The sequence below is a fragment of the Cicer arietinum genome, chromosome 7 (assembly GCF_000331145.2).
Source record: "Cicer arietinum cultivar CDC Frontier isolate Library 1 chromosome 7, Cicar.CDCFrontier_v2.0, whole genome shotgun sequence".
Taxonomy (NCBI): Eukaryota; Viridiplantae; Streptophyta; class Magnoliopsida; order Fabales; family Fabaceae; genus Cicer; species Cicer arietinum.
In genome coordinates, this window is record NC_021166.2 from 1,406,214 (window position 1) to 1,419,305 (window position 13,092).

Consider the following 13,092-nt stretch of genomic DNA (forward strand, 5'->3'; position numbering starts at 1 on the left):
ATACTTAATAATTATTATATAATTCGTGGCCTTTGTGTGTGCATATAGAAAGAAAATTTGATTTTGATTCATTTATAAAAGATTCAAAACTTATTATTGTTTTTCTTAATTACAATTGATGGTAATAAAAGAGACATCACATTCCCAGTTTAAGAGGATAAGAATTGATGCGTGTGGGGTTTCAGATTTCATTGTCAGATACATTCAGCCATTCAATTAGGTAACTTAGTGATCATATAGGCTTTTATTCCTCAATTAGCTAAACGAAAATTTTCAAGTATTAACTACGTGTCTTCGATGAAAGAGGCAATGCATATTGATGGTTGTTAAATTGAATATGACAAGATATAGATAGGAAAAAAAAAAACATGCAAAAATATATTAAGATTCCTTCATTCTTAAAATAATTCTTTCATTTGACTGTTCTAGCACATATTAAAAAATAATAATAAATAAAAAATATATTTATTTAATTATCTTTATTAATTATTTATATGTTCTATTTATTATCAATAAAAAATAATAATTTAGAAGTGATGTTTTTTATATTAATTAAAGGATAAAATAGTTAAAATTACAATAAAAATTAAAATATTGATATTATAAATGTGAAAGTTTAAAGGACTATTTCACCGTTAGAAAGTAATAAGAGTAGGACTTTTATTTTTTATATAAAGGATTGAATAAAAGTTATTCCGCTAAAGAGAGTCGTGTATCTCTCTATTTATAGACCTATAATATATTTTTACAAGGTCAAAAAATAACATGTGACGTATATGTGTCTAGGAACACCGCACTGTCCCTCTTTTGTTATTGGAGGGAGAAGTTTATCCCTACTTGAGTTGAGCTTATCTCTTTGATGCACGTTTTACACCTTTCTAAGGGAAAAATATATATCTATTACGTATTGCCTAGAAAGGTTGCTCCTCAATTTGTCATGTTTTGTGCTTGGTTTCAACTGTTACCATTGTCTCAAGGTTATCTTAAATGACGAATATGTGTCCTCCAATCCTAGTACAATCAATTTTCCTAGCTTTTGGGTGCTCTTGCCCCTCCTCAAAATAAAATAAAACAGGATAAAGTATAAATTGTTGGTCACGTATTGTTGATTGTTCATAGTAAATGTATCTCTAATTGCCACATCACATATTTTTGATAGGGATAATGTAAAAATACTAAAAATTAAAAGAATCTAAAATTCCAGTACCAAAAAACAAATGCAGCAATTAAAACCAAATTTCGCTCATCACATAGACCAAATGTGCTGTTAATCCTTCCAAAATCCATGTGCAAGTTTGCAACACTTTGTTGCAAGCTTATGTCAGTTGATTTTCCCAACCACCATTTGCATTTTGAGGTACAATATACATGTGAATCCAACAAAATGGGAACCAAGAAATACTATACATGTTATGTTTGCAATAGCATTGTAACCTTCCAAGTTCCTTTGCTTCATAAACTAGAAAATTGTCATAAAGATCTAAGCTTGTGTTGGATCAAATGAAAGGAAAGAAAAAACAGGAGGAGCAATGAAAAAAAGCAAAAAGTTCTGCTCAGGTTGCTTCTACCAACAAAAGAAGTCACAGTAGGCAGTGAAAGAGAAAATAAGTTTTTGATTCATCTCTGATGGATAGAGTAATGTTATAATACTACAAGTGATTAGTGCGTCTTTTTTACGACGAAGTTCTCCTCCGGTTGCTTTTGCCAAAAGTAATTTGCAGCCTCTATCCACCGGGGATGAACCAAAAACTTATTTTCTTTGACTGCCCACCGGGACTTCTCAGTTCCAGCATCAGTAGCAACGACATGTGTAACAGTGGGGTCAAGTTCTGTCAAACAAGTTGCTCCCATCTGCTCCACAATCCTCCTGAGAGTTGGTAATGCACCATGATTAATACGGCTGAAAACGACCACACATCCACTTAAGACTTCACTTCGAAGTGATGACAAAACCTGGAAATAATGAATAGATTGCAGGAACAACATTATCAGAATCTCAAAAACTAGGATGACAAATTAACTAAACATTTCCATTAAAAAATGGTAGAACTAGAAGGCAGACAAATATCAATAAAATAACTAACTACCTGCCTCACATCTCGATCGGCCAGATCCCCTTGAAGTTTCTACAAAAGGTTGCATACCACACAACTTTAGCAACATATCTGAAATAACCAACTATGTATTGGGACATGAGATAATAAGTATTGACATACATCAAAGAATGTGCAGTGGACTTGCTTGAGCACTTTGAGAATCCTTGCAAGTGCGCCATCTGTTTCATTTTCATCACTTTTCGTTTCAGCAAGAGATCTGCAATTGAAGCCAAACTGCCGACAACTAGAAGCGAAAAAATGGTATCTTTCCATGAGTATCAGATTATTTTTATGCTTCATCCATGCCTACAACATTTTGTAGCAACATTTCATTATTACATCTCATTAAAAGGAGATTATTTTAGTTCATAGATTAACCATATGCAAATGCAAGAAAAATTGATCCCTTTCTTCTGATGTCATATCTCCCACATCACATATCAATGATATTGTACAGTTATAGATTACTTTGATTCATATTATACAATTGTGTTTCATAGTTCATACACACGAGGTAAAAGAAAATATTATGAAATTGTCTTCCACATAAAATAACTTTCATCAAACATACATTTCAAATTAAGTAATTCGGCAAAACAAGTCAGAAGCCAGCAGTGCACTCACATTTTCTGTATCATCAAGAATTAAGACAGCACTTTCTTGTCCCAACACAATATCAAGACCCTTTTGATGCTTTTGAGTCCCATCATCTCGAGAAATCACCTTAGCATTGAAGTATTCTTTTTTAGGATCAAGCAGCTTGGCCATCTCCAATGCATAAGGTCTATCACCCATGGTGTATATGTACATCTCAAACATTTCACTTGCTTCTTTAAGAAATGTACGGACAAAGGGCCTTAACTTGGTCATCATATGCATATGCTCCAATTTGAAAAGGCTGCCTTTGGCGACATCTATTGTTTCATAATATACAAGTCAAGGAAGGCAGCATATGTACGGAGTTGTTAAAAACACAAAACGTCGAAGGTAGAATCAAGAAACAGTTATCATAAAATACACACATGATGAATTTGAGTTAGCATGCCAATCTATTTAAAAAATTATCATCAAAATATGTGATACCATTTTTAGGACAACATCACTCTATTTAGGACTTATGCAGCAGAGGTTCTATCGGACATTGGGTGGCCATGACCACCTCAAAGTCCCCAACAATTTTCTTTCAAAATAATAACCTATACGGGCAATTACCAAAAAAAAAAAAAAAACTTCCATTGTAATTAAAAAAGTTGCAAATCTTCCAACCTAAATTCAAATGACAACACAGCAGAAATAGAACATGTCTAGCATTTATGCTGAATATGGGTCTTAACAAGATAGATGAATTGGTATGACGGAGATGATAAAATGCATTAAGAAAAACTCAAATATAAAATAATGATGTCAATTAACAAAAGAAAAAGCACATTGGTTGGCATATACCTTCAAGAGAATCTGTCTCGTTAAGTAAATGCAACTCTTCCGAGCTCAAATGAGCAAGGAGAGTGGTATTTAGCAGTGTATGATCAAGGTCAAGAACCAAGTAAAGCTTTTTATGAAATAAAAATTTCTTCATGTCTGTATCGCGCAGTCTAGAAATTTCCTCATCATGAAGTCTCAGTCCCTGTAAATACAAAATTTCCCATTATATTTAATAACCTACTGCTAGGCTAACTACGTAGATTAACTGGATTGTACGTACATGCTACCACTACTAGCCAAATCATGTTAACCAAATCATGAGAATAAACATACAATTTACATATAAAAGAATAGAGGATATATTATGATGCGTATAAAACCCAGAGAATCCTCACATCGTCAAACCCGGGCAGTGCATAGAAGCCATTCAGCTGTATACTTATATGTTAGGACCCTAGCACAATAGATCGACATGTATCTGAAATGGTTGGTACTATAGGCTTGCCACTACCCTTGTTGGTCATAATTGATAACAACCACTCAACCGATCTAACAGTCATTCGAAAAAAAGCAACATGTGGCAGCAACAACTATCCAAATCTAAATTATTAATTCCAGAAAACAATAATCAGAAACAATGTATACCTTGTGTATGTACCCAAATGTCACACCTGATTCGCCATCCAACTTTTGCCCACAACGTATACACATGTCTCCAAATGAGCCCGGATGTGTACATACATCTACCATCACGGATGACTTTACATCAACTGAAAGAGAGAGGGTGTTACAAACTTTCAAAGCAAAATGATGAAGATATGAGATTTGCAATCATATTATCGCAAAGATGTGAAAGTTGTACAGAACCTAAGCCCTAACAAATAAATTTAAATAAAGTCTGGTTGCAATCCAGTGGCCCATAAAATAGGTAGTCCAAAGGGTACAACATTTAGTTGTGTATCTAGTTGTGTATCTAGTTGTGTATCAGTGTATGTATCATTAGTTCATTACTCTATAAGAGCTGATAACATCAGTGAATAAACAATCAATATGGTTTCTTCGTTAAGGGGGGGAAAATGGTTCGGGGAAAGAAAATTGGCAACTGCATTAATAATGCCCGTCTAACAATCTTAGGCTGTACCAGTGAAATAGTTCAAGAGAGCATTATATACAATTAAACTAACAGAACAGACATTATCAAATTCATTCTTAAAAATTAGTTTGGTTTACTTGCTCTAAAAGCTGTTTATGAATAAAAAATTTAAAATTTACGTACAGGTGGTGGGATGGCAAAGATAATGAAAGAAACAACTAGAACGATCAAAATTACCTGATTTTTGTTCCATGATTACTTCTGAAGTAGACCCTTCAGTTTCTTCAGTGCTTTCAAACTTACGTCTTTTAGTTCTGCTTTAATCCGTAAATTAAAGTGTAAGCACAGTAAAATTTGATCAAAAACAAGAAACAAGAGGAAAAAAAATCAAAGAATGCATAATTGTCTCTTAGACACAAAAAACTGGAACCATATAACCCATCTCTCCCATAGCTTTATGCTAATTGGTTCATAATTCAATAAAAACAACAATAATTAAAGCATTTTCGCAATAGGTTGGAGTCAGCTACATGGATCAACCAATACAAAAATGTTATATCATGGACCATGTCTAAAAAATAGGTCTTTTGAGTCTGGATGCCTTTCAGTTGTTTGGCCTATTTTTTTCTTTAGTCTCCTTTTGACATTAAACTATTGCACTCTTCTCTACAAAAATGTCTCTTATTGATGCTTCTACAGGTTTTCTTAACATATCCCAAAACCACTTTAGATATGAGACTCTACTGTCTTTTATTCAATGGAAGTAAGCGCAACTTTCTCTTCAATAATATTATTCCTGGTCCTATCTTCATTGGTCATTCATCCAATGTAACATTCTTACCTCTACCACAATGAACTTATTTTGTTAGCGGCTCTTTACCCCCAAAATTTAGTCCCGCACAACACTGAGGATCTTTCATGATGTAAATAGCTTATCTGTAGTAAAGCAATTCCCTAAATGTAATGGAAAGTTAAAACCTTGCACTGCGATCTTTCATGATTTTTTGGAAACAAGAATCAACCCTAATTCTATAACATAAAAAACTGTCAATTCTTGATAATGATTAATGAGAAAGAAAAGAAATCACTTTAAAACAAGTTGAAAGTAGCTAGTGAGCATACTAAACTATAATAAGATTCGGAACCACCACAAACCCTACAACAACAAACAGATTTTGTCGCACTAAGTGAGATCCCCTACACGGATCAAACAACACGATAATGATATATCGTACATCATATCTCTATCCAAAACACAACACTCCACATCAACAATCAACTTTTCTGGTATTGAATAGGGTCAGCTACATTGATCAATCTAATATTAATACCGTTTGCACTCTATCATAAACAATTTTTTTACATAAATCCATGTGTATAAGCATCACACTACTTACTCTGTATATAAACAATCTCCAATCCACTAACAAATCTGAAACCTGATATATGAATATGTCACACCTAACAAATTTCAATAACTTAGTAAAATCACAACTGGCAACATCTTAACTAATACTACATGACCCATGTAATATGAAACGGGAGAGCACCTGACATCCTCAAACTCATCTTGGCTTCCGGCTTCTTCGTCCGGCGATGAGTTGGGTGAGCTTGCATCTAGTGCTTCATCGAGATATGCAATGAAATCATCACTGCCAGAAGAATGTACAGGAGAATCTGTCACAACACTCATCTGTATCACTGCCATCAAGCAAAACCAAATCAGGAAGAAGCAACATCCAGAAATGAAGAAACTACTGCACAAACCACAAAAATTGGAAAATAAAAACAAGCGATAACAACTACAAACCCATTTCAAAAAAAAAAAAGACCTTGAGATTTTTTGTGCCCTAGACAAATTAAACATTCCTATATATACTTAGAAACCATGATTCAAGAAAAATTGAAATCAATCAATCCTAACGGCTTAAAATGGTAGAAACCACACAACACCGAAAAGGGAGACGCAGCTTGAAGTGGTAGACTTGAAGGAATGAAGAGATGTACCGGCGGTTTGGACACGGCGGCGAGGGAGGTGCGGACGACGATGCGGCAGTTCAGGCGCGGAAAGAGGGAGTCACTATCGACTGAAACGGTGGGATATGGGTTTAAAACGCAGAAATGGTAATTTTTTTTTCGTTTCATATATTTGTATTGTGTAAAAAAAAAAGAATAGTTTTTGGTATAATTCGGCTCTTGAATAAATATTCACCTTAAAAATTACTTTTCAATGTTACCGATCAAATACATGACTCTAGCACTATGATGTTTTATTTTTAAATTTTCTAAAAGAATTTTTTTTCTTTCCAACAAAACTTATTATAAAACACTGTTTTTAATTTTAAACAAATAAAAATAATAATTATTAAAAAATCAAATAATTAGACCAAATGAAATAAGAATTTTTAAAATAATGGGCATGACATGTATAACTTAAATAAATTAGTAAATGTAAAGATGAGTAAGTAACTTAATAATGAATTTTTATTTTTATTATTCAACATAGTACGCTATTTATATTAAAACACTGCTTTTAATTTTAAACAAATAAAAACAATAATTATTAAAAAATCAAATAATTAGATCAAATGAAATAAGAATTTTTAAAATAATGGGCATGATATATATAACTTATAAATTAGTAAATGTAAAGATGAGTAAGTAACTTAATAATGAATTTTTATTTTTATTATTCAACATAGTACGTTATTTATATGAAATACAAATGATTATTGTATTTAAAAATATATTTCATCCATGTCCATTATTTTAAAAATTCTTATTTCATCTAATCTAACTATTTAATTTTTTTTTAATGATTATTTTTTTTACTTTTTTAAAATTAAAAGTATTATTTTATAATAATTTTTTTGGAAAGAAATAAGATTCTTTGTAGAATTCAAAAATAAGGCATAGTGTTGGAGTCATACTTTTCATCAATAATGAGCGTATAAGAAAGTAGTTTTTAAGTTAAGTTATAATTAGATTTTTTTAATTTTTTTATTGTAAATATTTTTTTTAAGTCAACTTATTTTTTTAATGTCAATAAAATTTATGAAATTTGATATATATATATATATATATATATATATATATATCTAAACTAATATAACAATTTATTTATTAAAAGTTTCCGTGCGACGCACGGGGTTACAAACTAGTTATTTTTATTAATAGAAATTTGATATCTTCCTAACACTCTAGTTGACACGTGTTAAACTTATCCATTTATCATGTTTGCTTTATTATAATGTATTTTGTTTCTGTTTTTTTTTTTTTCACAAATAAAACAAAAGTGAGGGTTAACTTACTTACGTGTGATTCTAGTCATAATTATTCCATTTAAAAACAGATCGCTAAAAAAAGTTTATTGAGTATAAATTCTCTCTCAAATCTTTTTTATTTGTCTCTATTTGAGATGAGACTGACAACTCACGTACATACAAAAATATCGTTCACTTTATTATTTGAATATATTAAGATAAATATTTTAAAGGGATTTTATCTCTTTCCTCTAAAATTAGAGGGGAACAAAATAAGAGTAATTGATATAATAGAACGAAATTCATTTTATTGGAGTCTACTCTATTTCATTCTATACAATAATTTAAATAAATCATCATTATCTTTAATTTTTTCACATGTAAAGCAGTTTGATTGTTTCGATTAAATCTTAATATTTTATGATAATAATTAGAGAAAAATTTCAAACTTGTATGAGTGGATGTATAATTTAATATATTTTAAAGGTAAATTGTGCAAGCGAGTGTAACTTAAATGATAAAATCATGAAGAAAAAAAATAAACTTAATGATTTAACCGAAAATTGAATTAAACTTTAAAGATGCATTTTTATCAATATTTTATTTTATGTTCTTGTAAAAAAAAATTGTTGTAATTTAATTTTATATGCTACTACACTATAATAAAATATATAAAAAAAATTAAAACTGAATACACTAATTTTTTTTTACTCATTTTTAATTATTTATTTTTATAGAAGTATTTATCGTCAAAAAAACAAAAACAAAAATTGACCCCCGGTGTGATAAACCTCATAAAACATAGTAACTATCTATTTTTCAACCTTTGTCTTAAACACTACACGAAGTCTTGGGTAAGATGTAGATGATCTATTTTCCTGTCTACCTTTGTTACATGTTTTAATCTCCTACTTCCATGTTTATTGCAACCTTTGTTTGTTATTAATCACGAGCAATATCATCTTTCCTAATAGAAAAAACAACAACTTTTGGAAACACCCACAAGGCCACAACCTCTTCTCTACATCATTAGTTGGGATATTTTCTTAAAATACACCAACTATTTTATAATTTGTTGATTATCAATGATGGCAAATCCGGCCGGCATTGGGAACGATCGATATCCAATTTGAATCAAATTGTATGTGTTTTTCAAATTATGAAATTTTAGTTTACTTTTTGTAATTTCAAAAGTAAAATAGAGAAAAAAAATTGACGTTGATTGCGCGAGAGTTTTCACGTAAATGACATGGCCTACGTAAAAAATAGCAGTGACTTATAGGGTTTTTTTTTTTTTTTTTATAGAGACTTCTAGGTGTTGGTCCAATGAATATGGATAAATGTATATTTTTTTTGGGAGAAGGCAACTAATAGAAAAACATATTACTTTGTTTGAATTCATTTATTTTCTTAGTTGGAAAAAATTGAAGTGCAAGTATTTAAAATATTAAAGTGTGACATGGGGCCAATTAAGGGATCACTTTAAGAAACTTAGTATTGGAGTAAAATTATGAAGTGTCACTAAAAATTGACCTTGCATGTAAAACTGTTTAAAAAATCATAGGAGACAATGTATTGGAGATGCTATAAGATCTTCAAACAATCCAATTGCCAACTTTTTTATTCTACAATGCACTATTAAATAATACACATCAAGATATTTCGTGCTTTTTGAGCACCTAAGAAGATCTTCATCTTCAAATATCATGTAAAAACAAAAGGATATTAAGATGAAATGCAATGCAAAATATTAATGGAAAATAATAGATATAATTGTCAATGGAATTGACGTTTTTATAATTATTATATACAGATTTGATAATATTTATAATTATATAATTATTCTCATAAATAATTAGTCCAATTGTAGATTAACCTTCATAGAAGACTTAAAACTATATATCATGTATCAATATTATTTAAAGAAAAATTCTCTTCTGAAAATAACACATTTTTATCAATCACAAATTTTGAGTTTAACATGATATCAAACTAAGTTGCAATCAAAATCAGATTTCTCTGTTTTTCTGAGATCAAACCTTGAGTTCCTTTGTTTTTGTTTTTCTTGAAATCATAGTACCTTGCCAACGTCGATCATAGCTTCCTTGTTGTTTCTGCACTGTTTTTTCTTGAAATTTTAGTTCGTCGCTGACGTCGATCATAGATTTCTTGTTGTTTTTGTGTTCCGTGTTTTACCATTGTTGTTTTCTATATTCTCTACATTTATTTCTCTCGGCATCATGTTCACCGACAAGCATGATATCCTTTTTGTTCGTCTTAATGGAAATAACTACTCCACATGGACGTTTCAACTTCAAATTTTTTTAAAAGGAAAAGAGTTTTGGGGTCATGTCGGTTGAACCGATTTTGGCCATAAGAAGGCACAAAAGGATACATATGTCAAATGAGAAGTCAAAGATGCATAAGTCATGACATGGATCATAAGTTATGTTGATCCTAATATCGTTCTCAATTTTTGACCTTTCGCTACGGCAACAAAGATGTGAGAATTTTTGAAGAAAATATATAACCAAAACAATGTTGATCAGCGGTTCCAAATTGAACATGAAGTTACAATTTGAAAGTCTTCCCATTTTTGAGTTTTACTTTTATTTTATGAATCTTTGGGTTGAATACACTATCATCATTTATAAAGATATGTCAAATGAAGGGTAAATTATTGTGCAAAAAGTTCATGACACTACCAAATGTGATCAATTTTTGATGAAATTGATATCTGATTTGGAGGAACTAAGATCCAATATCATGAATCGAGCTACTGCTCCATCCTTGGATACTTGTTTCAATGAGATGTTTCGTAAGGAACAACATCTTCTCACTTAGACAACCATGAAACAACAAAAATGTTGTTTCTCTCCTTATGGCATATGCGGTACACGACCAACCTTGTGGACGAGACATGAGTATTGTCCAATGTTTCTATTGCAAAGGACATGGACATTTCACTTCCAACTGTCCTAAAAAGTTCTACAATTATTGCAAAAATGAGGGTCATATCATAACAAGATGTCCAACCAAACCATCAAAGAAAACTTCATCAACCTTCACTATCTCTATTGGTCCTTTTACACCTTTTGTTCCTGCGCACCAGCATTCGGATTCCATTGTCCAACTTTAACCCCTGAAATGGTTCAACAAATTATCATTGCAATTTTTTCTACTTTTGGTCTTTCAGATAAGGTTTCCTCTCCATATTCTCTTTGGTAATTTTGACTTTAGGGCATCTAATCTTTTGACTAACAATGTTGTTACCTTTACAAATGTTACAAGTTACTCTAGTAATCTCCAAATACAAAATATCGATGGAAATAGTTTGCATATTACAAAAATTGGTGATATTTCTTCATCTCTCACTAATGTTTATGTTTTCCCTAGTTTTACTAGTAATATTATTTCAGTTGGTCAATTAGTTAACAATGATTGTAGAGTTGAATTCTCAAAATCCGATTGTCTTGTGCAGAATCAACAATCTAGAAAGTTGATCGTGACGAGACTTAAAGTTGGACATCTTTTTCCTCTTTTATACATCTTGTAATTCTTTAACTGTTGATTTCCAAACATAGCATAAACGTCTTGATCACCCAAACTCAATTGTACTTCATGACTTGATAAAATTTGTAGTTCTTGGCAATAAAAATTCTCCATCTCTTAGTTTTGTTCAATTTGATTGCATTTCTTGTAAATTTGGTAAAAATAAAATTCTACCGTTTTCAATCCATCAAACAAATGTGAATCAACCTTTTGAAATTATCCATAGTGATTTGTAGGGAATAGTACCTGTTGTATCTCATGTTTGTCATAAGTACTTTATCATTTTTATTAATGACTATAGTCACTTTACATGAATTTATTTTTTGCGCTCTAAGACTGAAGTATTTTATGCATTTAAAAATTTTCATGCCCACGTTCAGACTTAATTTTCATCTACAATTAAAATTTTGCATTCTGAAAAATGGAAGAAATATATATATTATTTATTTCAAGAGACCTTGCAAACAAATGATATTATATCACAAATGTCATGCTCTTTTACACCACAACAAATTGGGATAGCAAAGAGAAAAAACTGTCATCTATTTGATATTGTTCGTACTCTCGTGTTGGACTCCTTTGTACCATCTCGATTTTGGTGTGAAGCTTTCTCCACCTTTTTCCATCTTATTGATTGGCTGCCCTCTCAAACCTTAAACAATGATTTCCCATTTTTAAGCCTATATGGACAACAACCCTCTTATATCAACCTTTGTACCTTTAGTTGTGTCTGTTATGTCCACTCTTCAACCCCAAGAACGCAACAAGCTCACAACTCAACTTGTTAAATGTGTTTTTCTTGATTACTTATGCCACCAAAAATGTTTTATATGCTATAATTCTAACCTCAATAAGATTATGGTTTCTATAAATGTTATTTTTCAAGATGATGCATATTTTTTCCAACTAACCAAGATACTCATTTCCTACATCCACATCTATGTTGCCTTTGTTTTCTAACAATTTTGAAGGAGACTTGACAACTAAGCCCCTTTTGATGTACCCCTTTCCTGATCCTTCTATGGTCGATGATCCAGTACTTCACTAACAATTAGCAGCTTTATGTCGCAGTACTCGCGCTCGTAATTCTTCGAAAAAGTATGATCCATCTTCACCTTTATCTCTGACAACAACTTTAGTTTTTGTTTCTATCCATTTCTCATGTAAACAAACTATGGAGCATAAATATTGGCAAAATGCTACATAGGCTGAACTTCTAGCACTAAAGGAGAATCAAACATGGGATGTTGTTCCTTGTCCCCTCATTTGTTAAACCTCTTGGCAATAAATTTGTATTCATTATAAAGTTTCGTTTATATGGATTTATAGATCGCTACAAGGTTTAGTTAGTGGTTCTTGGAAATAAACAAGAATTTGACATCGATTGTGATGAAATATTTGCACATGTGGCTAAAATGACTACAATGCACACTATTCTAACTGTTGTTGCATCTAAATATTGTCAGATACATCAGCTAGATGTCAAGAACGTTTTTCTTCATGATGACCTCAAGGAGGAAGTTTACATCAAACTTCCTATAAGTATGACATCTAATTTACCTAATAATATTTGCAAACTAAAGTGTTCTTTGTATGGATTAAAACAAACACCAAGAATGCGGTTTGAGAATTTTAGAACAACGCTTCTTGACTCTTCCTTCATCCA

The 13,092-nt window shown here is 31.1% G+C and overlaps 1 protein-coding gene across 4 annotated transcripts; it reads right to left on the minus strand.

The window, feature by feature from the left end:
• Positions 1–1,226: 1,226 nt before the first annotated feature.
• On the minus strand, positions 1,227–6,776 carry LOC101512019 (RNA polymerase II C-terminal domain phosphatase-like 4). 4 transcript variants are annotated; one of them, XM_004507670.4, is made up of 9 exons: positions 6,619–6,776; positions 6,162–6,312; positions 4,849–4,928; positions 4,164–4,288; positions 3,540–3,720; positions 2,721–3,010; positions 2,217–2,402; positions 2,088–2,126; positions 1,227–1,953 (listed from the first exon to the last, which is right to left on the minus strand). In XM_004507670.4, the coding sequence occupies exons 2-9, from the start codon at positions 6,302–6,304 to the stop codon at positions 1,660–1,662; spliced, it is 1,338 nt and encodes a 445-aa protein (XP_004507727.1). In that variant the 5' UTR covers positions 6,305–6,312; positions 6,619–6,776; the 3' UTR covers positions 1,227–1,659. The 4 variants fall into 4 exon arrangements, with proteins under 4 accessions (XP_004507727.1, XP_073220138.1, XP_073220139.1 ...); XM_073364037.1 differs by having other exon boundaries at positions 6,162–6,368; positions 6,619–6,762; XM_073364038.1 differs by having other exon boundaries at positions 4,849–4,925; positions 6,162–6,368; positions 6,619–6,761.
• Between the last annotated feature and the right edge of the window lie 6,316 nt (positions 6,777–13,092).

Bases quoted from the DNA above. Each gene is read 5' to 3' on its own strand.
- LOC101512019 (XM_073364037.1), bottom strand. From the start codon at position 6,319: ATGGCAGTGATACAGATGAGTGTTGTGACAGATTCTCCTGTACATTCT. The intron at 4,289-4,848 runs GTAATTTTGATC...TCTCTCTTTCAG, and splicing joins AATCATGGAACAAAAATCAG to TTGATGTAAAGTCATCCGTG. The intron at 3,721-4,163 runs GTATACATTGTT...TTGTATTTACAG, and splicing joins CATTTGGGTACATACACAAG to GGACTGAGACTTCATGATGA.